Here is a 25922-nt window from a genome sequence, read left to right as displayed (position 1 = left end):
TGAAGAAACGGATTTTATTATTTCGGTATGTAATGGAAAAGGAAGATGACTGAGAAAGGTAAGACGGTTCTATCTTGACAAAGTAAACGCGAGATTTACGCGAACATGGTTTAAGATTCTCCGTTAGAACGATTCAAAATCAGAATTCCGCGTTGCATGCCACTTTACTTACATACAAACACACACACACACACACACGAAGTCTTCTGCTCGACAAACAAACATGAAAAGAAACTAAAGTACACAACAAAACTTGAACTCGTTGCGAAAAAGCAAACTTATGTACACGTACAAAACACGTACCATGCAGGATGTTCATTTCGTGGCCAGTACGATCGCAAAATACATTTTTGAAGACGTTCTTCTTTCTGTTTCATAGAGCGTAAAGAGAAATGCGAGAAAAGAATATTTTTTCTTTGGAAAAAATGTAACGTATGGGCCACGAATTGAAATTATTCCCATATAAAAAGATCCTCACCGAGCGGACACCAACCCTCATGTTGTTCCGGTTTGTTAGGGTCCGGTATCGGCATTAGAAAAACTTAACGAGTTAATTACGATTTGAGGACTTTAGTTGGTCCGTTTCTTTGTCTTTTTTAATGTAAAGTAGACGAAGGCATGCAATACTGAATGAACTGAATGCGTAATTAAAAAATGTACACGTAATGAAATCGGGGAAGTACGTCGATAAAATTGTGCGCAATAAAAGATGAAATGATTCGATGGAACAAGGTAGAATGTTGTTATTTTGTTCGTTAAGGTTGGAGATCAGAGGGTCTGGCAGAGGATGACGTTAGTTACGTACAAGTGACAAGCAATATGAATCTCCTAAAGTATCAAGATACATTATAATCGCTTTAGTCAACTTGATAGTCAACCGAACGATCGAGTTCCACGAACTTGTATTGCAAAACTTAATGCAACAGAATCGGCCAGAACTTGTAACGATAAAAAGAAGATAAAACTGAATATTGAAGTAATTCGTGGAACGGAGAGTCGTTCGTTGTGATTAGTGATTAAGGTGAAATGAAAATCTAGCGAGTACGCAGGTAGATATTACGCGAAGCGGAGGTCGTACATAACGAGCACACGCTTTCCTCTTTTGCTCATATACACGGTGTTAAAAAACTCGCGTAGAGTCGATTAATGATTAGTCACGCTCACACTTTGTACCTCAGGAGCTGAGATCGTACACGTATACCAAATGTAGGTGAATACATAGCATCAACAAAAATACGACACAATGGAGAGAAATGAGAATGATCGCGCGGGAAGAATCGATGAGGGGGTTCGTTAATGAGACAATTTGATGAATGAAATATTTTTTTAGGATACAAATGTTACACGATCTGTTTTTTTTTTCTTTTTTTCTTTTTTTTTTTTTTTTCTTTTTTGTCAATGAACGCGTATACAAGCAAATATTTATTCCCGAGGCAGCGGAAAGTAATTGAGTTCGATTTTTCTTTTTTTCAATTTTATAATTTTAGTACCCTTATCAAAAAAAAAAAAAAAACAGAAACAATAAAACTCAAGGTAAGAAGCATATAACGTTAATAAACGTATCTCAAACAGAAGGACAAACAATTAAATCCCACACGTCTGTTTAGTTGGTAAAAAAATATAAACACGTTTAGCTGCCTCTTTTGGATGAGGATAAAAGGATAAGGAAATAGTGGTTTTATTTTTAATTAAGACCCGATCTATTTGTGTCACGTTCAAAGGTTGGTAGGGGCGAAACGGAACGATCGAAGGAAAGTTTGTAAAGACTCGTTGTTATAGTAAAGAAAACCATTCAAAATTAGACCAGGAAAAAGTCCGTACTCATCGATTCCGACGGCATAATTCGGCGGTAACGAAGTAGAGAAAAAGAAAAACAGACAGATTAAATGAAAGAAACACTTACCGCGGCAAGGATCATTTTTTAATAGAAATTCGTCCAATGCTACCCATCCACCACCGACTCGTACCATCACGGTCGATCGTAGAATCCGAACCAACCGCAACTTTTGACTGTCTCCAAACTGAAAATCAGATATATTTTCGAATTACAAAATCCCCCCAATCGTAAAGTAGAAATTAATTTCGAATATATACCCTATATTTTCCTTCGCCAACTTGAAATACACGGAATTTCTGGCGACAAGTACAAAGCATCACCAATCGTTTCACTTCATCGTGAATCTTGTCAGTGTCGTTATACGTTCTGCGTTCCTCCCAGTCTGGTCTTAGAGCCGCGATGAATTCTTTCCAATCTATCAATCCTTCACCGTGGCGATCGAACAAATCTGCGACCGCTCCCATTTCTAACCGTGAAGTCTCGAATTCTTTGCGAATAAATCATACCCATGATGTTATATTTTGTTATCAAAAAAATTTAACAAGTTAAAAAAAAAGGAACTCACTGGTGTTCATGATTCCTTGAATGAAGTCCTCGCGTGGAATCAGTCCGTCGTTATTCTTATCCATTTTCCTGAAGAGATCTGTTAATCTGGACTTTTTGTGGTTCATGAATTTCAGGAACTGTAATGGGATAATTTTAGTGGTCGGATTACAAGCGAAAGACGAGTCAATATTAATGATTCTTTCTTGTATACTCACTCTCTTGCGCCAATCCTCCCAGCTGAAGTTTGCGACACGGTCCAGTTCTTGGATATAATTATACTTATCCTGTAAACGACGTTGACGTTCCCACGCCAACATCCAAACGTGTCTCCACCTGTCCCACAGCAGTTTTACTCTGGGACTACGGAACTCCGGTTCGGCACCTTTGCTATATGGACAAAAAAATTACGTCAATACCTCCGTTCCTCATCGTGAATTAAATAAACAAAGCATGTAAGGCAATGGAAGCTGATGAACGCTAAAATATGTAAATCACCAGAAACGACCTCCACAATGATTATTCGAAACTTAACAGAAAAAAAAGTACAAATATGAGAAGATGAAGAAGGAAAGAAAAGAAATGAAATAATCTATGAAGGAGAATTGTTCATCCATGACACGACCGACGCGATCGATTAAACTGCAAAAGATAAATAGAAAGATAAATGGAAAAGTGTGTTAGGGGTTTAAAGCAAAGCACGAATGATTAGGAAGAATCGAAGTAACGGTAGGTGTGACGAACCTTCCTTTGGGTGGAAACCGTGGGCCGATGTGCGGCAACAAATCGGGTGTTCTCTCACGGCCTGGGCTGGCTCGGCTAAACAGGAACATGCGTCACATCACTTGACATTTTTCTACCCAATACTGGCAGAACTCGCGTTTTCGTGCACCGATCGCTCAAACCCATGTCAACGATCGATCGTCGAGTTTCCTTGTGAGACGAGCAAACGAAGGAAAAGGGAAAGGAGAAAGGAGAATAGGCCACCTAGAATGCTATTCAAGTATTACTTGTGTATAAAAGAAAAAATATTTAATATTCATTCGACAGTAATGTTTATAAATAGAGCGGCCTATTCTCCGTGAACGCCTTGGATGCGCTTCGAGTGTCCGTACTCGGTTTTTCAGACTCAAAAGTACTCTATCACATACCATGCTGCTACTTCGAAATGAACCGATCAGAGACCTCGACAACCCGTTTTATTCGTGAACGCACCTTTCTGTCGAAACCACCAGCTGTCCTCGTAGACGTCCGTACTTAATCATTATCAAAAATCGTTTACGTAGACAAAGAGAAAAGTAAAAAAAAAACAAAACAAAACAAAAAAAATAAATAAATATAACTAGAAGAGTAGAGTATCAGACGCAACACATGCACGGGCAAGTGTAATTTCCAAAGGACAAAGCGCAAACGAAAACGAACAGAAAACGTTTCAGTTACTTAAATCAATATCGAGAAGCACATAGGCGAATCTCGTTTACTTTTTCTACCTCAAACAAACGATGGATTTTGACGAGCGCGATCTTCGGCGATTTTGACATTTGAAGACAAAAGATAAATAAAAAGGAACATGAACGTACGTTGGAGCAGGTGACTTAGCCTTCGTTATCTTCATCGTATCTTTCGCAGATTTGATCTGTCTGGCTTTGCAGACGCGGTCAACTTCGTTCTGTCTTCGACTGGTGTTCTCCATAAATTCTCTGTGATCCACAATCAGCATTTCTAAAGTAGCTTTATCGTCTGGTAAAGGCTCAGCTTCAAGAGCGTTGAGAGTGTTCTCCAAACCTTCTAACCATGACAGTAGTTCTTCCAGAAGATTGTCGAGGTCCTGAAGAATGAATAAAACAATAAATAAAGTTCACAAATTTATAAAAGAATCAATACGTATCTCTAAGCGTCAATAAATAGATTAATACCTGAAGTCCTCGCATATGATTCTCCAATCTTTGATTCCTTTGTTGGGCCCAGGTGGAAACCTCCTCCCATCTGGACTGAATGATCGTGATCCAGTGTTTGATAACCAAAGCTCCATCAGGGTGTGCCTTTGCAAGAATCACGTGAGCCAGCTCCAATGTTTGATCTTTTTCAATTTCTTTGGTGCTTAATTCACGCAAGAACTTTTCGTGTTCCATCAACTGATTCCTGCTCTCCTGTTCGTCTTCCGGCAACTGTCCAGCGAATCTCAGCTTCATCTCAGCATCACTCAGCCACTCCAGAAGTACGTGAACTGCCTTGTGAAGGCGTTCAGCCTCTCTGAGGGCTTCTTGGAGTCGTTCAGTCTTGTCAGAGGACAACTTGGTTACCGTGTCCCAAAGATTATTTATTTCAGCAAGCTGTGATCCTATAGCAGATGCATCATCAGGTGTCGCCTTAGCAAGAAGCTCGCGACCCGTTTTGATTACAGATTCCATCTGAGAGACTCTGGATTCGAGATCCTTCTCGAAGGTCTTATGTTGTTCAACCAAATTCATTACAGTATCAAGGTCGCCATAAAGTGGACCGGTGTCCGCCAGCTGCTTCTCAGACTTACTAAGCCATTCCAGCAACGCTTGAATAGCGTCCTTGAATTGTCCCGAGAACAACAATGCTTCCTCGAGCTTCCTCTGTCTATCCACGCACTTACCACAAACAGTGGTCCACTTGTTCTTCAACTCATTCAAAAGTTCTTTTAGAGCAAATTCATCGCTTTTAGGCGCTTTGTCTTTTAATGATTTTCCATTCTTCATAGTTGCGTCATAGGTACCCTGTTTGGCGCTGAGAGCTTTCTGCAATTCACGGTGCTTATTCAATCTAGCTTTGATCTTCTCTGGATCATTTCCTCCAAGGGCGCCATCACCGGCAACCTCGTCCAAAGTCTTCTCCGTTTCGTCGAGCCAGTTCATTATATTGGACCAAGCATCGTGGAATTCTCTGGCCTCTTTGTATCCGTGATCAAGAGCCCTGGTTCTCTCTGCAGACTTCGAAACTACTCTTTCCCATCTGTGTTGCACACTTATCAACAAGTTTTTGATTAGAATCACGTCCTGTTTCTGTGAAAAGTATTTCAAATGCGTGCCCTTCTTATCGAGGTTCAGCATAGTCTCACGATGAACTCCAACGTCTTTCTGAAACGCTTTGTGTTCCTCTATCTGTCCGAGTATAGTTTCCATTACCCTCGACACAGGTTTCAGATTCGTGAGAATCTTCTCCGCGTTGGTTAACCAATCGACAAACGATTGGAGTGCATCGTGGAACTCTGTAGCCTCTTTCAGAGCGATCTCAAGCTTGATCTTTTTATCACTTGCGCGAGCAGTCACATTATCCCATCGTTGTTTCAAAGTCCTCAAGTTGTGATTCAGACCACCGGCACTAGTAGAATCGGCACGCTTCAAGTATGCTTGTCCTTGTTGAAGAACCGATTCGACTTTCAAACGATTTTGTTCCAATTCGTTGTACACTTCCATAAAGCGTTCTAACTGTTCTGAAGCCGTTTCCGGCAATCCTCCAACAGGTTTCGAAGCTACTATGGTATTGTCCACATCACCCAGCCAAGACAAAAGGTCCTGTATCTCCGCCGTAAAGGTTTGCGCTTCTCTAAGCGCATCTTCCAGTTCTCGTTGACGATCAGCAGCACGTTGCAACAAATCGCGCCAACGACGATTCAAAGTGCCTAATTTCTCAGCAGTCGTCGAAGCTTCGGCTGTTCCCTTTCCATCCTCTATTAACTGTCTTCCAGCGTCGTTCAGAGTATCCACGCTGGTCTGATGGGCTTGAATATCATTCACAAGTACTTTCAGTTTAGCTAATTCTACTTCGATCACTTGAGGATCGCCGGCCACGGCCTTCAAGTTATCCAAAGTGTCGTCCGTCTTCTCGATCCATACCAACAACTCGTCTAGAGCGTGCTGGAATTGCCCTAGACGTAGTAACGCGTTCTCCAAGAGTCTTTGCCTCTCCACGAGACCTCGAAGCAGTCCGTCCCACCGTCTGTTAACGGCACCAAGCGGTTCTTTGATGGCCGCAGCTTGTTCCGAGGACGTTCTCTCTGTCAGTTCGGCAGCTTGTCTGAAATTGCACGAGGAATACTTGCGTGATTTATGTAGATCGTTAATCGAAAACTGTACGCGTAAATGTGAGAAAGCATACACCGTAGGAATCGGCTCATCAAGGATGCCGACCTTTGTTTAAACTCGTACGTTTAGAATCGATGTTTAGTCATAATGAACACAGGGTCGACGAATTCTACGGGAAAGGAGCGATACAAAATTATTGTAAGGAATTACTCTTTTGACGTCATCAAGTTCTTTTGCCCTTCATGCTATTCGATTACAATAAATATGTGACACATCGCCTTGAATGCCTTTAATATCGTATGGCATCATTAAAATCACATAATAAACGTATTACACAAATTATCTTATCTAGAATATTTATTTAACCCGGAAGTCGTCAATAGAGTTACTCCGTGGTATCATCTGAAAGGAAATTCGCGACTCATTCCTCCGTCGAGTCCACGGGCAAATACCTACGATATAGTATATGTGTAAGTAGAACAGGCACGTCACGAGCCAGGCAACAGCCAAGGCAGACATGCAGGCAAGATACGTTCGTCGACCAAATACTGTTCGAACTCCAACCAACAGAGACAGTTAAGGATTCCAATCATCCGACTTCAGCTGGGGTATTACGATAATGTTACGGAATTATGAGATTAAAAGGGCTAAGGGGCGGAGCCATTTGGGTAACCTGGATCTATTATATACTCGAAGGTGTAATCGAGGTATAATATATATATATATATATATAAAAAAGATTGTAAGCCATGCTCTAACTACTGCTACAACACAGAGAGAGGTTGACTTGCCTTATCAGACTCCTATGCGTTCAGGAACCGGCGCGGAAAAACAAAAGTTGGATTAGAATCTCGCTGATTATACGTAGAGAGGCTTTCTTGCGTTATCGTACAAATGGAATATCGCACGGCGGGGTATCATAAATAGATTACTAGAGTAAATCTATGCGGAACAAATGTTCGTAGGGAAACTCGCGAAATAGATTTTTCCTTTGAGATCACGCATGAATTCAACAAATCGCAAAGGGGAAATCAAAAAGAAAAGAATCGTATTTTGTTACCTGTTTAGAGCTTCGACCTTGACCATGTGAGGATCTACTTCGGCTTTGAAATTGGCCAATTGTTTGATCTGTTTTTTAACTTCGTCGATGTCGCTTCCTAGCAGTCCCATACTGGAGAACTTGTCCTCGGCTTCTTGTAGGAACTCCAAAAGATTTTGCAAGGTCTCGTGGAACTCCATGGCCTTCTCCATAGCATCGATCAGATTTTCCTCTCTTCTGGCATATAGGGCAGTCACGTTATCCCATGCTTGATCCAAATCTTCAATATGCTTTCTAACATCTGGTTTGTCTGGCTCACCGCAAAGACCCATCAACTCGTGACCAGAAGCTCGTACTTGCTCGACATCTGGTTTCGTTTGGTCGATTTCGTGCCTAATCTCCTGCAAGGCAACCTGTTGCTGTTGGATGGCAGCAGGTTGAGCTGCTGGTGGCGCCTGACCAGCAAGAGCATCCTGAAGCTCTCGCAGAGTCGACATCACGCCATTCAACTCGGACCAGAATTTCTCGGCGATCGCCAAAGCTTCGTCTAACGTTTGACCTCTGTCGGTCGTCGACTTTTGCACGTCGCTCCATAGTTTGTTCAATTTGTCCAGCTTCCGTTTGATGTCCTTTACGGCTGGATCAGCTCTATTACCTGCCTTGCTGATCACGTCATCGGCGGCCCTCCTCACAGCCGCATAGGCCTCGGATCTTTGAGCCAATTCGTCGACCAGAGCGGAATTCTCTTCCATCTGATCTCTTAACCGACCAGGATGAGCGCTGATCGGTTCGGCGCCATTTACTTGATCGGCGGTTGATGAGAGAGCACGCAGCATTCCTTCCAGCTTGTCGGAGAACTGAGAAGATTCCTGAAGTGCTTGTTCGAGAGTCTGCTGTCGACCACGAAGTTCTGCTCTGAGGGCTGCATATCGAGTAGTGTCTGCTTCCAATATGTCCTGTATTTTGATACCTTCTTCTTCATTGCACAGCTTCAACAATGCTTCACCAGTTTTGTTCAGCTTCTCGACCAAAGGTTTGTGTTCGTTGATACTCTGCACGAGGAACTCGTTCTTGTCCTGTTGGGCGGCTATTAGATCGGGTCTTAAAGCAGGCATAGGAAGCATTGCGACTTGTTGTTCAGCCTCCTCTAACCAGCTGACTAAATCAATGTGAGTGTCGCGTAAATGTTCAGCCAATGGCAAAGCTTGTTCCAGAGCACCGAGTCTATCCATTGAAAGACCGGATACGATTTCCATGGTTTCTCGTAAGTCCTCCATATTTTCTCTGATCGTAGATTTGTCCTCGTATTGACCATTTTCACGGATCACCTTCTTTGCCGTGGATATAACATCCCTAACACGTCCTTTCTGACTGGATATGTCGTCGTTCAAGGCTTTATGCTCCTTCAATTGTACCCTGATGATTTCCGGTTCGCTGCTCGGTGGTTCTGCTTCCCTCAATTGATTATCCACTTCATGGAACCATTCTAGTAAATCGTCGATATCGCCGATCACTTCCAGCGAACGTTGCTTACTCAGCTGAAGCCTCTCAGCCTTTCGTTGAATCTGCTCGGCAATGGCGGCGAATCTCCTGTTGTCTCTGATGACTAGAGCTTCGATAGTCGCCGCCCCTTCACCCGGAGATAACTGAGACAACTGCGGTCCAACGGCGTTGATCTTGTCTAGAACTGGTCTATATTCCGATATTTCCATTTCTAATCTAATAATTTCATCCTCGCGAGGTTCGGCTGATTGCAGAGCCGATTCCGCAGCCTGCATCCAATCCATTAAACGATTATGATTATCATGGAATTGTTGCACCAATGGAAGAGACTCTTGCGCGTGCTTCAGCAAGTCGGAACCTCGACTAACCAAATCATTAAATCGCCGTTGCAAAGAATCGAGTTTATCTTTCAATTGAAGCGCCTCGTCGCTCGAGATGTGTTTCATTAATTCCAATCCAGTATCGGTGGTACTGTCTACTTCCGTCTGTCGAGTCGAAACCTCTTCGGTCAAGTCAGCTAGGTCTTCCATTTGTTGAAGAAGCTTCTCCGTATGCACAGCCAGCACTCTGTATTTCGACAATCTGATTTCCATACCCTCCATCCAAGCCTGAAGTTCTTGATAGCTGAGTACCAGATGACGTAAACCCTGTCTCGAACGTTGAAGCAAGTTACCAAGAGATTCCGATCGTTCGACCAATGCAGCGTATCTATCAGCCGCGTCCTGAAGTTTGTCAGCCAAAGCAGCGGCTTCATCTTCGCCTACCAGAGACATTAGTTGACTAGCAACCTCTGTAAGTTCACTGAATTCAGGTTTCTTTGACAGAATATCCTCGTGAAGACCATCGTGTTCGGTAACGCGTTGCTGGATTTTTTCCTCGTCCGTTGGAACCAACTCCATATCTCTCACGCGTTTTTCGGTCTTGTCCAGCCAAGTTTGAAGCGGTATCAGTTTATCCTGGAACTGTTTCGCTACTCCCATCGCTTGTTCAAGTGCTTCCATTCTCTTAGCAGCGCTTTCCGTAAGATTATCAAATCTTGCCATCAAATCTTTTAGTTGTTTCTCGATCTTCTTCTGTTCCTTAGGCTCCGCTTCAGCCGCCACTTCTTGGCCCATGTTGTACGAGGAGGACATTGAGTTTTGCTGATCCATTAGCATCTTCTTCAGGAATTTTTGCTCTTGTAATTGCGCCTTAACTACGTTGTAATCCGATGATGGTGATTTCTGGTTGGATACCATTTCCTCTGTGTCCGTTAGCCATTTCTGGAGACCCTCCAGAGCCTCCTGGAACTTTTCAGAAAAAATGAAGATCACGTTTCGTCCGAGGCCTGCTAGGTAGCCTTACTGACGAATCCACTAGCCGATCCCGGACGAAATGCATCCTCTCTTCCTATTACATCTTTCTCTCTTTAATTACGGCGCCACACCTCTATCAAACGACATTACCACGATCGTCCTCATCGAGTAGATCTATCGTCGTAGCAGATTTAAAAATTTGACCCGCGTACCGGTCGTTTAGAAACTGCGTCGTGTGTCAAGGGCTGTAGATTGCTCTCGAAGGAGGACTTTCGCAGAAATATGGCCATACAAAAGGACAACGGGACGATTCGAGACGAAGGTTTAATTAGCGCGATTATCTCCGAACGACTGAGTCAACTGTCTAAAGTTGGCAAAATGCCGATCGTCTCGTAAACTCGCAAAACGAGACACCCGCGCGTAAAAAAGCCAAATTCTTTTTTTAGAAACGCGACCGATTGCTCTTTACAAATGGAGAAGCATACATTCGCGGTTAATGACACGTGTCTTTTGACCCTTTTGTCTCGTGCTAATTCGTCCTAAATACTCCATGCACACAACTCTATACTAACTTGATGTGAACCTTCGTAAAATCGGAGTAAGATTAAAGCATCGTGTAATCGACGAATATCGTGCATATAATTCGGTCGATTTCATACACATGATGTGGAGAAAAAACTTTGTATTCCCTTCTCTGTTACCATCGCAACTCCAATCATCGCGATTGTCGAGCGTCCCAGTTTTCCTTAACGGTTAGCAATTAGCATAGTGGATTAAGTACGACGGTGTAGTATTAAAATGAAAAATGAACGACCCGGTTGAAAACATACAACCATCAACAATTTGAAACGTGTCATCATCACAATAGCGTAATAAACGAATGTTGATTAGCACCAGTTGTGCAAGGAAAATTATCATGCCTCGCGGTAATATACGCTTGTGTATCGATCCCACGCGGAAGCGGCGGGAAGGATGAATCTTTGTCGCTAGTTGCGTATTATTCCATTTGAGAACCAGTTTGTTATGCGTGAGTGCCGCCCGTAGGCGGACTTGAGAATATTGGAGAAGGACGAAGACTCGGTCACAGCCAATTTTGTGCATGTTGACGATTAAGACGGTCGAGCAATTAGCATTTTGCGGGTCGTGTATGCCCCATGGCAAGGACTTTACCATGATCTAACTACAGCCGCGAGGCGCGTGTAATTCGTTCCAGATTGAATATTCGTTCATCATCACACGCAGGGATAAAGACCATAAATATCATACATAGTCGAATTGTTATTCTATTTCTTATCTTAACCTTTCGCATTTCAGTTGCTTGACGAAGCGTGATAAACATTAAAATGTTATCTACAGATTGCATTATCCTATGTAATTGGAGCGTTTAATGGCGCGCTGAAGGCTAAACGATTATAAATGGCGCCATTTCCGTAAATACATTTCTGGGAAAATCGCGTAATTTGCAAGGCGTATAAGACAAGATATAGAATGTGGAATATTAATCGATCTTCCGATGACATGAACGCGCAGGAAGCAAGGACAGAAAGAGAGGAAATATCTTACCTGTTGAGATGTCTCCTCGGTTTGTTGCGCTGCCAGCTGTGTAACCCGTTCCTGAAGAAGATCCACCAGCGTGGTGTACCTCTTGTTCAGAGTATCTAGATCACGAGCGACGTCATCAACCGTTGAGACGAACTCTCGTCGCGGTTTTTTCACCGAAGCATCCAAAGACGGGCAGATATCTTCCAGCTGTTCCGTGAACGCTCGAAGCCTTTGTCCGTAGATCTAAGGGTTTTGGTTAGCCCGTTACGGTTAGTGCATAGAATTAGATTATCGCATGTGCGTCTCTCTATTCCCTTTCTATTCCCTTAGCTACCCCTACTGCCATCATATCTTACGGAACCTTAAAGCAAGCTGACCATATGCAAGAAATGTATATAAGAATTTGAAAAAGCTACGTACTATGGAAGATAGGTATACCTCAAGGATCGTGAATTAAGCAGAACGAAATTACCTTTTTCTACTTTGCATACTGTAGAAAATTTACGAGATGTCATGTAACATAAATAATTGCTAATGAAAGGAAAGGTGCACAAAGTGAGGAACGACACGGAACAGGGAACGTTTGAATCTGAGTATAGAATGTTCGAACTTGAGTGCAAATATACTCAAGACGGAGACTAAAATAAAGAAATAGATTTCCGATTCGATGAAGGAACAGTCGCTTCCCATTCGCACTCGCAAAGCCACCAAAAGCAAAGTATATTTTGTCATCAGCTAAGCCTGTAATGGTATTTACGGTGTCTATAGCGGAAAGGAAATTAAAGCAATTTTTAATGCGACAAAAGCAAGAGAAATATAGACTTGCGACTTTATTAATCCCTGAAAATAACTGAGATCTCGAAATGTCTGTTCGTCGTCATGAACAGATTGTAATTAACACTGGGCTGCGATTTACAGTTTATCCAGTAGGCATACAGTCGACAATGACGACAATAGCGATCGCTTCTCCTAATGATTTGCAGTTTGATGACAGCTCGTGACAGATGTCCCGATGATCGAGGCTCCACGACGGTAAACACATTTTTATGTAGAGCAATACATGTAGCTTCATGTAGCAGTCGTCGGGACGGACAAAGAAGGTAATCGAAAGGAGAGCGCAACGTGGGATCGCGACGCACGACAATCGCGCAAGGTGTTCTTCTAGAGAAGACTAACGCGTACAAAGGACTCACGCAATATCCCATTCACGCAAGCGTTCATACCGTAAGCTAACAGGCTACCTAAAGGCTACCTAATACTAGCAAAGCCTACCTAGGGGTTGCGAATATATCCATTCGCAATCACGTCGCTTGTCATCTTACCTTTCCTTCACGAATCAATCGACTGCCCGTCACATTTACTGCTTCGATCGCCGGCGCTCGTTCTACCACCTTGTTCAATAGATTCTAAAGGGAAACAGAACGTAAAAGAAAGCGTGTATAAAATATACAGGCTGGGAATAATCGATCACGATTCATCAGAATCAAGAAGAATTATACGTTACCTTCGCATTCTCCACCTCGAGTTTTTCGTACGATTCGTCAATAAAGTCAACCTCGTTACGATAGGCATGTTCTAACTGTTGAGCTAGGCCATAAGCTGCTTCCGCGCTGCGAACTCTTTCGACCAACTGAGCACAGAGATTGGTCCATCTGGAGTTTAGTTTGTTCACTTCGTCGTCTAAGCGATCCATATCAGAATGAGAGCCACGATGACTTGGCCTCGACTTTTCAACAACATGTCTTGCGTTCTGCGTATCTTCGTTCAGTTTATCCATTGCAGTTTGCTGTTGAGAGATGGCATTTTGAAGCACCATCAGATCTTCTAGTACATTCTGTAATCCCTTCAGATCCGGTGGCAGCTCGTCGAACGATGCCAATTTCACTTCCAATTCGGATACCGAGGTTGTGTTCTCCTCGAGACTAGAAAGCACGATCTCAACACACTTTAGCCGCTCGATGTACAGATTGCTCGAGTTCCAAATATTTGTCCATTTGGTGGTAACAGCGTCGAGCTTGTTTCTCATGGCTGGAGTCTTCAAAGTAATACCACGGAAAGTTTGCTGAACTTTATCTAGATCTGATGTTTGACGTTTGAGAGTTTGCTCAAAATCTTTGTGTTGCAGAACCAGATGTTCTAAGCTGTCAATGTCTCTTGGTAATGGCGCAGCTATGCGAGTATTCAAAACTCTCTCTGCTTCGTCTAATGCTTCTTGAATGGCAGATATCTGTTCATTGAAAATACGTCCCGCGTTCTTTGACTCTTCCTCCGCTCTGGCACGTTTCTCCAGTTCATCGAACAATTTGTTCACTTCGGCCGTTTCTCGCTTCAGTCGCCTCAATTGTGGATCAGCAGGATCGCCCTCGGACAGCAGTTTATCAGCATCCTCGTTCAAGGCTTTTCTGATAGCAGTTCTCTGATCCTGACCCATAGCCAAGAACTGCGGTAGATCCCAGCCTTTGACCACTTTGATGGTCGCGAAAATCATGTTTTGTCGTAATCGAAGCTGTTTCCGTTGCCATAATCCAACACTTCGATCATATTGTCGTCGCAATCTTTCCGCAGCATCGAGAGCATCCTTATCAGGTGGCTGAAGAGCAAAGCAGACGCCTGGAACAGGGGACTCGACGCCTTCTTGATTCTTTACGCGCCATTTTATCCTACCAGAGTTGTCGTATAACGTACACTGTTCGCCCTTCTCAATCGACATCTGAAACCAAGCAATTTACATGTTAAAGTAATATGACAGACATCGAATGAACGACATAATGGTCATTCTACTTACATTGACTTGTTTGTAACTGCAGACGCACGTAACTTGCATAGGCCGTGCCACAGGCTGTCGACGTTGCTTCATAGGAACCACGTCCTTCGCTTGATCAACCAGTTTCTGCACATGATCGCCGTAACTATTCAATTCTTCGCGCAGCTCTTGCATACCCTTCAATAAACGTTCACCCTCGTCCAAGGAGAATTCTGATTGGGAATAAATGGTGTTGAGCGACTCATCTCTCTTCGAGATCCACTGTTCAGCCTGTTGAACATCCCGGAAAAATTGTTGACTCTGTGCTGCGTGTTTCAGATGAACTTCTAGACAAAGAGTTAATTGAAGAAGCCAGGTCCATTGACTCTGCATGGCGGACATGTAAGCTTCGATTGTTTTCGCGGCGGGATGATGTTGAAGGACCAGAGCTTCGCCTCGATCTTGCACCGCGGAGAATTGAATCTCCCGCTTCTCTAGGTCGCTCATAAGGGACTGTAAAAAAATCGACAATTTATACATTATGAATTCATAGATGGATTACAATGATCTACGCGTCTTTGGATGCGTGTAAATATTTCTAAATTCGTCCATCATGCAGATTATCATACACCATGATCGCTTTAAATTATATTCTTCGTTACCTCTATACCAGATCCAAACGTACGCTTGCAGGGCAAAAACAAGTATCAATGATTTCTATATCAGATTTGATGACCATTTAATTCAGGATGCTAGTATATACTAGTATATAATGTATACTGTCATATAATCGCAAAAAAATATTAAAACATAAATTACCTCGTAATACTGCTCGATACTTTGCACGTTCAAATTCTTGTCACTCCAATCGCGTGTCACCTCCGTCTCCTCCTTAGAACTCAGCCAAACCAGTTCATTAGTCGCCGATTGTATAAAGTCATGTAGAGTGTCCAAATCGGAAAGTCTCTTATTCGAGGCCGCCAATAATTCAGTGTGAAGTTTTTGAAGAACAGTCAGATGTTGGCTGTACAATGTCAATTCCTCGGCGTGAAAGTGGCTCTTAGCCTGCACACATCTCTCCACTTTAGGATGAAACTGCTCGATATTCTTGTGTTCTCTTTGGTGAACCTCCAGTTCGTTCTGCACGCTAGGTAAATCGGAGCCATAGTCTGCATCCTGGAGCTGTTTGATCTTCGCCTTACACCAGTCGATGCAGTCGTGTAACGCACGGAAATGTGGATTGGTGTCGACCAATCGGGTTTCATGGACGGTAGTACGGTGTTTCGTAACGACGCGTTCTTCTACCGGGAAAGATACGGCCGACAGCGGCTGTACCAAACGTTTATGAAGAAGAGATCGCAGGGCGACCCACCGTTGATGTAGCTTCTGAACTCTATAACACGGATAATTCGGTGATTTTTCCGCAAACGAATACGGAAGAAACAGAAAATGATATCGCGAGAGCTACCTTTTGCGAAGTTCGGCCGCCTGACTGTATCGCCCCTCGGTAAGTGTATGCACGTCTGGAAAAATATTTTGGATCTGGACCTCGGTGTTACGAATATCCTGTTCCAAAAGATCCACCGCATGTTTCGCTTCCAGAGGATGAAGTCGATCGAGACGCCTGGCTTCGTCCTCCACTCGTCTCTCGAGTTCCTCCAATCGATTGTCGGTCGCCTTCATCTCTCTGTGCACTTTCTCTGCTAATCGTTGCAGTCGTTCGAGTCTGAGAAACAAGATACATGCTCGAGCATGGAACGGAAACGAATCGTTGATGCGAATAATCTCGCTACTTAAGGAAGGGATATCTATCCCTATCCTTACCGTTTAATTTCGTCGATTATCGCCTGTTCTCTTTCCTGATGCAGCATCATCAATCTATTCCAATTTTCTTCAATAACCTCGATACGTAAGTGAGGTTCGATGTCCACCTCACCGACCGCTTCGAAGTACTTTTGCAAATCCCTGAAGATGTAAGAAAGTCGTTGTTTGTCTCTGTATCTGGGCGGTACTTCCTCATTCTTGAATTTCGTACTGCCGGCTGCCAAATTTTTCATTTCTATCAAGGTCGGCGGGAAGACACGTTCCTGCATCAGGCACATTTTTTCGCGGATCCACATGTGGAGGGAACTAGCTAGCTCTCTATATTCCTCTGAGCGCCTCTGGTCCTCGGCATCGTACAACGGGTGAATCGTTGGCGGCTCCGGGAACACGTCGTAGAGCGAAGAGATGTACGTTATCAAGGACTTCTCATCCGGTTCAGGAGTGTCCACATCTGTAACACGAAATACAAAAACCTAAAGCACTTGCATATCACGTGAATCTTTACGCTTCTCTTGCTCTGCTTTCCAAAAAGAATCGCTCGGCTGTCTTATCGTGCAAAATGGAAAAAGCAGAGGGTAAAAGAGAACGTCACGGTTCGAGCGTCGACCGGAAGCGGTGTTAGACATTGGTGGCGGCCTCGAGCATTCCCGACCATAGGAGAAAACATAGGAAAAAAGAGAACGTTGAGGAGAAAACGCGTGTACAAAGTGGCAAGAGAGGAAACTCGCCAAAAAGGAAAGATCTGTTTATCGAGCGTCTAAAATAGGATCTAAAATGTGGATCTTTACCTTCAGGATCGAGAAGCCTCGTAACGCCATACTCGCGCTCCGCGACGTAGAAGACCCGATCGAGCCGCTCTCGTGGTTGACTAGCACGAGCACCTTTCCAATCGACCAGATCTGGTCTGTTTCGATGGATTAATGCGCTGAAAGCTAGCCCGTCCCTCCACGATCCGGTAAAGTCCGTGACGCGCACTCCAGGATAACGCGCCGTCGATCGTCTGGCCCATCTCAGAAGAGCTTCACGGGCAGTCACGTTCGATTCCTGACCCACTACAATATCGGATATCTAGAGAAAAAGAAAAGGTCATAGTTCGTCAACAAACGATGCTTGTATATTCACGAGAGTACATCAGGTTTATTTTCGTTTAGATCTAATTCTGGTGTCGTGCATCGACCTCGATGTCGCTTCCGCTTGGTTCGCCCTTCGACGTTCAATCGCACGATTCGAGCCCCGAAATGTTCGTCCTGCCCTTCTACTACACCCTGTTGCCACTAAACGTGAAAAGAAGCGCGAACCTAGGGACGAACGACGACGACGAGCCTGTCCTTGTAATGCGTTACACGAAAACGCGAAATTAAAATGAAGAGTCTCGCGTCGCGAACGCGAAACAAAATTGCCAAGATTACGCTTACCCGGACGGTTTTCGGCTTTGGCGAAGCCTGTCGACTCAAAGAGAAGGAGGAGGAGGAAGCAGCGGTCTCCTGCAAGTAGCCTGAGGTGGCACGTTTCGTCAGATCCTCGGCCACGCATCTTTCCTCGCCCCGTGTCAATGTGGTCGTTTTACGTACGATCCGGGTCACGATACGTTTCGTGCCGTTTTCGCCGCGTCTCGAAGTTTTCGTTGACTCGATCGACGATCCTAAATCGTAGCGTTATCAGTTTCGCTACGTAAACACACTGAACCCCGCACGAAAATATTCCAACGAAGCTCCGACTAACCGGCGATGTTCAAACGAGTTTCAGAGGCCTCCTCGTGCTCGTGATCAACCGGTTGATTCGAAATCGCGTCACGATCGACTCCGAGCTTGGCTACGTTCCAACTTAGCACCATCTAAGCTGATCGTGCCGTGACTTCTAGACCCTTAAACGAGTTGATCACGATCGACTAACGAGGAAATATCTTATCAAAGCATTCGAGCCTCGAAACTCGTAGCCAGGTTACTCGTCGAACTTGCCGTTTTGTCGGAGTTCCTACCTAGAACCTCGGTCGACAGTCTTCTCTTGGTGTAAATCGCTCTTAAGTCATCAGTGACAGGCGTCGCAGTAGACGGAGCAGGCGAGGCGACGTTCTCGCGAGCGTCATCCTCTCTGGTGCCTTGCACGAACAGTCTGCCACCTTTGCTAAACCGATATATCGACATCGTGTATCGGTACGAAATTGTATCCACGGGGATCTCTCGTCTCTCTTCTGGCGGCCGTCGAAAGGACCGAGTTGCTCCAAGAAACTAACATCGACCTCCAGGAATAGAGGCAAGGCACGTACGGCTACTCATTCGTAGCCTTATCCGGCGTCTCGGTCTCTCCAAGCTTATACCGCGCGACGCCGCTCGTGAAAGCCGATTATCGAAAGTCGGCAGTCCGTCTATCACCGTTAGTCCGAGTTAGATACTCGACACGACTTGAAAAACAGTTATCGATTCGCGAATACGCGACCGATACGTATCTTCTCGATGGTCAGTTCAAAAAAAAAAGAAAAAACCGAAGCGACTGATACGTGTGCGATTCGAACGGAACGAACGACTCGCGATCGTCTGAGAGCGCATCGAGTAGCTGCACCGAATTGCGATTCGTTTTTAGCACCAACGCTTCTTGAAAGTGGGGGAGCGATCGCGCCTACTCTTGGAGAAACCGCCTCGAGCGGGGAACTGTGTTCACTGGACCAGAAGACAATGTCAACGTAGATCAGGACAAATAAAATACGATACCCTGTTGGCGGGGAGAATGATAGAGGAATCCGCCAAGTAGCGGAAGGGGAAAGTGCGAACAGAAGAGGGAATGATAACGCTGGAAGAATTAGTTAGTTATCGGAGGAGACACTTGACGGCAGGTACGGCCATCACCGCGCGTATCGCGAACAGACTGCCGCGCACTACAGGTAGCTCATCGAGACCGATCCCCCACTTCGAGTTCTTTTCGTGCTTCTTTGCGCGCTCGTTCGTTCGTTCGACCGTCCGCTCGCACGTTTCACCGGTAAGGTTTCGCGATGCGAATCGTCGCGCGTCCCTAGCCGCGACACGTGTCTACCGTTCGAGGCTTCGATGAACGCGTTCCTTGGTCCGTTGTCGCACGACCACGTTCCAACGATTTCGAGATTTTATGCCGAACGGTATTTACGAACGAAAAGAACAGGATATACCGCGATTCACCGAACGAACGTCCGACAGCGTGCCGTGTTGTATCCGGCTGCCGTCGCGAGAGTAGGCCAACGAAATGCGCACAGGTGAGAGACGCCTCCGACATTCCCCCTCTTGATTCCCCACTCTCTTTTTCTCTCTCATCCTCTCTCCCTTTGTCGATGACTGCTCGTGCTTGTTATACCATAGCCTACTCTTCATCCTGTTGCTCACCCCTACAATTCAAACGACGTCATCTATCTCGCTGTGTTTCCGCGACGCCCCCCTAAAATCCATGCTTGTCCTAGTGCACGTCGTCGTTGCGGTCATATGGTTGTTATTTGTGCATAACCGGTGCAAGATCGCGCATGCGCTCGCGTTATATCGGCCGAGTCATCGGGGAACATGCTGTTGCAACGAGGCGAAACGCGTCGGGAACACACCGGACGCCCCACTTCGCCGCGACGCGACGCTTCGTTTGCCGTCCGTCGCGCATCGTGTCCTTCCTCCTTTTCCTTTTCCAGAGATTTTTACGATTCACCGTGGCACAGTAACACTTGGTAAGCGCCGCCTTCGGAACGTCGTCGATGTCCCGAGCCGACGTTCGCTCGCATTATGTCGCAGACTTACCTAATTCGTTGCGCGGCTCTCTCCAATTAATTCCAATTAATAATACGCGTCAACTCCGTTTGGAGGGCATGGGGAGGTACGCGAGGAAACGAAAACAATGCCTAAATAAGCAACGTCGAGTTGAGACAAGCGAAAAATAGGACGCGGCGTCGCGTCCCTGAACGTTGTGAACGCGAACGAGAGAAAAAAAAAAAAAAAAGGAACGGAAAACAGTCAAGAGAGACTCGAGGCGCGCGGTTTGCTCGAGACCGGACGTGACGTCATCGCGCCCGCAACCGCCCGCCCCGAGCATTCGCTTCCGTTACAATGCCAGCCGCGTGAACCAATCGTTGCAAGATCCTCCGGGATCCTTGTAATTCTTCGCAATTTCCGCGATTACCGGTACTTCTCCTTCCGTAATACAATGGTAACGCGACTTGTTTCCTAGAAACAACACAAACTAAATGGACACGATCCTTCCAAATAAAAAAATTGTATACAAACTATTTTTAAACCAGCTGTGTTATTAGTCAACGAAGTTATTCCTAACTTAAATTCTCTTTAAGAAAATCTTTGTACAATGTCAAGGAAGGAATGCAAAGGAACGTGTATTTTACGAGGGCGCGAAAGTCGTCAAGATGCATGAAACGCGCTAAAAAGGAACGGTCGCTCACAGCCTGACCTTGGCCGGTGGCGTCATTCGCGTTTTTGTATTCGGTGCTCGATCGACCGATTCCGATTATCATAATTACAAGGTGGGCGGCTCGCGACCAGAAGAGACCACGAGAGACGCGCCAGGGAGCCGCGATACGACTGTTCGCAATCTGGTCACCTCCCACGTCCCGGAATACCACGCGATGCTTTTGACTGACAATCAACCTTCCGGCTTGCTGACTCGACGTACGCGTGGAACTACCATAAACGGACAGGTCTGTCGCGAGCGAAAGGATAGTCGTCACAGGCGGTTAGGATAAATGACGCGGTTGTCGCGATTGTCGAGGAAAATGAATCTCAAAACGATTCGGTGGATCAGTGAGAGCTTCCATGCGTAGGACGACGGCTATTACAAGACTATCTGCGAGCGCCATCTGGCTTTTCGATCGGTTCACGCGGTCGATAAGAGATCGAGCCAACACTGACTACTAAATACGTATCCAAATCTTTGATCCGGGCGTAATTATCGCAATATTTTTTTCGAACGAATTGGTAAATGCTTTTCAGTTCCTTTTTTTTTTTTTTTTTTTTTTTTTTTTTTTTTTTTTTTGCAGAGGGAACCAACTACGGCATAAAAATGTAGGGAACTTACCTTGCGACGCCAGCTCTGCGGCGCGAAACAGAACAAAAAATACACCATTAGATACAGATGCTGATCGGGAGGAGCCGATAGTTAGTAAGAATATATAAGGGGAATAGGCTTAAATTTCTCTTTCTTTCTTTCTCTAGCTCTCTCTCTCTCTCTCTCTCTCTCTCTCTATCTCTATCTCTCTCTCTCTCTCGGCGGCTACTTCTCTCTCGAAGTAGCGATTCGAGAGCGCGCGAGATAACGAAAAGTCGCGTACTCGTTGCATCGTTACGAAAACGAACACTGTCTGTCTTTGTGCGGTCGCGTAATACGGTTACTCGAGCCGCGATCGATGTCTCGCCTTCGAGATTTTTTGCGCCCGTCCGCAGACGATCCGACGCGACGTCCAGTATCGGCCAACTCTTTTGGCGCCGGCTCTCCTCACCGAATGACCCGACCATCGCGCGTAATCGCGTTCCCGTTCTGTGGCATGCAACGACGTGGCATGGCGTGGTGGCGTGCCGTCCTCGACGGCGCCAAACGTCGCCTGGAACGGCTCTCACTCTTTCTTTGCGCTTCCTCCGTCCGACTCGCTTTCGATCGGAACGAGAATCGCGAGAAAAACGAGAGTGGTCGGGCATTCCTGCGCGATGATTCTCCTAGCCGACCGTTTTCCCCTCGCGAGCATCGGTTTCTCGGAAGCGAAACTTTCGATCGGTATCGCTGCGCGACTCTTACGAAAAAACGTTTTCGTTGTTTGAAAGCGAGAACGGCTTGAACTTCGGCCGGAGCACGATCGAACAATGGGTATCGTTATTCCTTCGATAATCGCGATTCGAAAGGGCGAACCAGGTGTCGAGACGTTCCTATTGAAACGTTCCGTTTTCTTAGGTGCTATCTCCAAACCCACTAGAGTATACTTGGCGGTGGTATATAATTTGTGACAAGCGTAATCGGTGATAATTTCAGGAAGATCCGGGCGTCCACTCACCTGGAAGTGAAGTATGATGGTCCATATCAAACCTAGAGTCAACTTTGGGTTTCCATCGACAATGTCTTCAGCACGAATATTAACGAGCTTGATCTTCTTATAGCGCAAAAAGTCAAGAGCCATTTGTACGTTCTGCAGCATGTGGAAACGCATCCGACCTCTCTCTCGCGGCTAAAAAACGATGAATTGAATTAATCGTACATCAAATCCTATTATATGCCACATAATCACCGTAATTACGATCAACCCTCGATTGACAAGGTTCAAACGATGTTACCTAACTGCTGGCGTTTCAAAATATTATTTATTGCCTATAAGCATGATGACCTGTTTAAACGGATAGAGGATACAGATCGTCTACCCCTGTAATCCAGGTCAAGTTAGTCCCACCCCGACAGTTACGTAACGAGCATTTCACCCTGGAAACCGACGGGTAAGCGGACCAACCAGCGCCAATTGCGTCTGTGCCGCATAAAAGAGTATCACGGAAGGAAAAAAACTTTGGGATACTTACAAGATGCTCGCCCGAGAGTACCTCCAGCAAGGAAATGAGATTGTGCCCGTCCCGCAGGTCTTCGAACAGATCTCCGACATGTCTGCTGGCCTGCAACAACGATTTCACGCATCAGAGCACTGATAAATGACTTCCTTGTTCAAGTGTCTCTCGACAATTCTATATAACTGAAAATAAAAACAAGCCATCGAACGAATCGAAATTATGAAAAAAGAAAACGGAGCGACTTCAACCAAAAATTAAATGTAAAAAAGGAAAAGATGTGGTGCATATGGACGGGAGGACATTGAAAAACGAACGGTGATCGGTTACAAAACACGAAATACTAGGAACGTGTACGTGCAAACACATATAACGGATGTAGTGAGAAAAGTGATAAGGGAAGAACGGATTTCGATGAAGCAGGTATTCCGAAAAGATAGTCGCGTGTCTCGCGAAAATAAATGTACATTACACGACCGCGGTGCGTCACGTGCAAACGCATGAATCGTGGCCCTCAAACTCTCAGTTAAACTTTAAATGTCGGCCGCGATAAGCACGAATCTCAGGTATCGTAGAAATCACACGCAGATCGTTTAATTCGCGATAATTGCATAGCTTTTGCACGTCGACTTTTGCCACGGTTTCTCAACGGGCCTGTTCATTGATGATTTCTTTAAGTGACAAATGGAAGCAGAGGGAAATATGAAAGGACGTTACTTGGGAAAACAATTAATTCACTCGACAAAACAAGACATCGCGTTTCTTAGAGCATGCGTAAAGTTCCTTCTAACATTGGCAACGTTCGTTAATATCACCTGCCCTGAACTTACAGTGGGGGAACAGCATGGTTGGTTGTTCACAAGGACGCACACGTGTAGGCACGTGTAAGTCTGAAAAAAACATCGATTGAAAAAGAAGCACGGCCCGAGTTATGTGTTTAGTTTGGATTGGCTTGGACGCGACCGAAAGTAGCGGCAGGTTGTCAGTCACCGTCACACGGTACATCGTTCGTCTTCGTGTTAATTTGCACGTAATTAACGTGTTCGAATCTACCACTACTCGTCGGTCGCATGGACGAGTGGTCCTTGACCGGAAAGCTCGGTGGCATGCAAGAATACAAAAACATCAGAGATAACTTCCCCTTTGAGAATTTCCGAGGACTTACGGTGGGTAATCCTTAATTGCATGTCAACGCTTCAAAGAACGAACCTAGAATGCAAAGCCTGGTTCCCGTGAACTATGACGAGTGAAAAGCAAATGCTCGAGACGTCAGCGTTTGTTCTGCTAAGCGCGGTAAATTTGAAATTCATCGTCCGGCGCCGTCACTCTTTTCTCGACATTCTACGTCGTGAATATAAAACAGTTTCTTTGTGAATTTGCACTTTATACATTATGAAAACGCGCAAGAAATAAAAATCTTCGAACATTTGCTTTTAACTCGTACGAAGCTGAAAAATCATAATTAACGTCTACCGAATGATAACTATTTTCAAATACTAAACTAAGGAGAGGGATAGCCTATCGACTTGAACGAACCTAGGTTTACACATTAGTGCTATTGACATGCATTTTAATGATCATCCCATAATCTAAAAGAAACCCGAACCACTCGTCCCAGTCGATCGTTCGCTGGGAAGAATATACGATGGATTCGTACCTTCACGTACTTCCAATGCTGTGGATAAGCGTAAAAGGATGAAAAGTAGAGAATTATTATTATGAATTTTCATTGGACAATGGACCCTTATGTAATTGCAGGAATCTGCATGGAACAATCGATGCGTTGTCACGGGCACAACCAGCGTATCCGAGGTGGACGTTATGCTGCGCACAAGCGACGCGCTTTCAACTATTCTCGGGCGAGAGTAAAACGAAAGTAAAAACGGGTGAGCAGAAGCAGAGATCGAGCCGTTGTAGCTTTTTGCACTACCGCCCGGGACAACGACCGATCTTCGCGAATCGAAATCGGGTAAGCGATAAAAAACGCGTACAGTTGATGGGCGTACGATCGATCTAATATCCATGAATGAACGTTTGAAAAAAATTCATGATATTGTCACAAAGAGGGTGTGTGTCTCATTCCGAATGTTTCTTTGTAACATTGTTAACGCTCACTTCTTGGAACGATGATCTTCTCTAATTTCGTCCCAAGAATCATTGACGGCACACAAGGGAGAGTCACAGGATATCTTTATTATTCAACAGATCGGAATTCATGGACGCAGAAGTTACTTCAGCGGACCATTTCCTGGCACAAATGTTACGCAATGGCAACGGTGCGTCATAGCCAAGCATGCACTCACTCTTGAGCGATCGCAGCTAGATTTTTTTCCTCTGCCCCTCCGCTACTGTGCAACACATCTCCGACAACAGGCTGGCTGTTTGACTGACTGACTGACTGACTGACTGACTGACTGACTGACTGACTGACTGACTGAATCGTGCTTGCCTACCTGCGTACCTAACTACCTACTTATCCACCTACTTACTGGGCAAGAGGTGGTAAATCGGGAACGTCGTCCGCAGGAGAACGTTTCCGAATAAGGTCAGAGTTACGAGAGGAAAGGTGGGCGCGCGGAATCGAGCAGGTAGGTAGCCAAGAAAACCAGTACCGAGCAACGCGCAAATACGCAGTACCGTTCGCCGTAATATCCTGGAATTCATTATCGAAGTCAAAATACGTTGATCGAAACTAATTAACCATCAATATAATCGATGATGGGACCGTATTCGTATGTATTTACTGTTTCTTTTATTCTTCCCTTCTAAAGGGGAAAAAATATCAAAGGGAATCAGTATCGAATCAGTATCAAAAGAAATTTCTCTTACACTGCGAAACTGTGGCCAATTGATCGTTTTTGAATCAATGCGAAAATCTTTCATCTATTTGTGGGGCTGCGTGGTTCGTTCGGAAATGTATATACGAACCAGAGACCGAAGGCTTTGAAGAAGGAGAAACAAGTAGGTAATGGAACAGGGGTCAGTTAAAGAGAGGGGTGAGTAATGCCGCACCTCGGTAGGCGCCGTTCTTCGTCGTCGCTCGATTTCGA

General features: G+C 45.0%; 1 protein-coding gene and 1 long non-coding RNA gene across 44 annotated transcripts in view; one reads left to right on the top strand and one right to left on the bottom strand.

Annotated features, from left to right (window-relative positions):
* LOC100647948 (microtubule-actin cross-linking factor 1) overlaps positions 1-25922 on the bottom strand; it is a 52456-nt gene that overhangs the window by 8707 nt on the left and 17827 nt on the right. For 11 of the 42 annotated variants that reach the window (XM_048405436.1, XM_048405423.1, XM_048405422.1 and 8 more), the window contains 24 exons: positions 24530-24547; positions 23703-23762; positions 22891-22980; positions 22377-22547; positions 21410-21424; positions 17167-17446; positions 16379-16829; positions 16023-16280; positions 15374-15947; positions 15217-15240; positions 14597-15067; positions 13316-14521; positions 13134-13217; positions 11833-12054; positions 7493-10263; positions 7224-7235; positions 4297-6424; positions 3961-4208; positions 3125-3199; positions 2599-2770; positions 2403-2520; positions 2095-2324; positions 1904-2021; positions 479-541 (listed from right to left, as the gene is read on the bottom strand). In XM_048405436.1, coding sequence (XP_048261393.1) covers positions 479-541; positions 1904-2021; positions 2095-2324; positions 2403-2520; positions 2599-2770; positions 3125-3199; positions 3961-4208; positions 4297-6424; positions 7224-7235; positions 7493-10263; positions 11833-12054; positions 13134-13217; positions 13316-14521; positions 14597-15067; positions 15217-15240; positions 15374-15947; positions 16023-16280; positions 16379-16829; positions 17167-17446; positions 21410-21424; positions 22377-22547; positions 22891-22980; positions 23703-23762; positions 24530-24547 — 9859 coding nt within the window. Of the gene's footprint in view, positions 1-478; positions 542-1903; positions 2022-2094; positions 2325-2402; positions 2521-2598; positions 2771-3124; positions 3200-3960; positions 4209-4296; positions 6425-7223; positions 7236-7492; positions 10264-11832; positions 12055-13133; positions 13218-13315; positions 14522-14596; positions 15068-15216; positions 15241-15373; positions 15948-16022; positions 16281-16378; positions 16830-17166; positions 17447-17793; positions 18021-18356; positions 19138-21409; positions 21425-22376; positions 22548-22890; positions 22981-23702; positions 23763-24529; positions 24548-25922 lie in introns of those variants that run through there. The other 31 variants (XR_007223934.1, XM_048405427.1, XM_048405431.1 and 28 more) reach the window with 18 other exon arrangements.
* LOC110120104 lies at positions 19469-25551 on the top strand. 2 transcript variants are annotated; one of them, XR_007223939.1, is made up of 3 exons: positions 19469-19601; positions 24631-24841; positions 25078-25551. It is a non-coding gene; the product is annotated as an uncharacterized LOC110120104 (long non-coding RNA). The 2 variants fall into 2 exon arrangements; XR_007223940.1 differs by lacking the exon at positions 19469-19601 and adding an exon at positions 23751-24038.

This window comes from Bombus terrestris, chromosome 4, assembly GCF_910591885.1.
Source record: "Bombus terrestris chromosome 4, iyBomTerr1.2, whole genome shotgun sequence".
NCBI lineage: Eukaryota > Metazoa > Arthropoda > Insecta > Hymenoptera > Apidae > Bombus > Bombus terrestris.
Note: the sequence above shows the minus strand (reverse complement) of the source record. Positions and strands in the feature narration are given on the sequence as shown.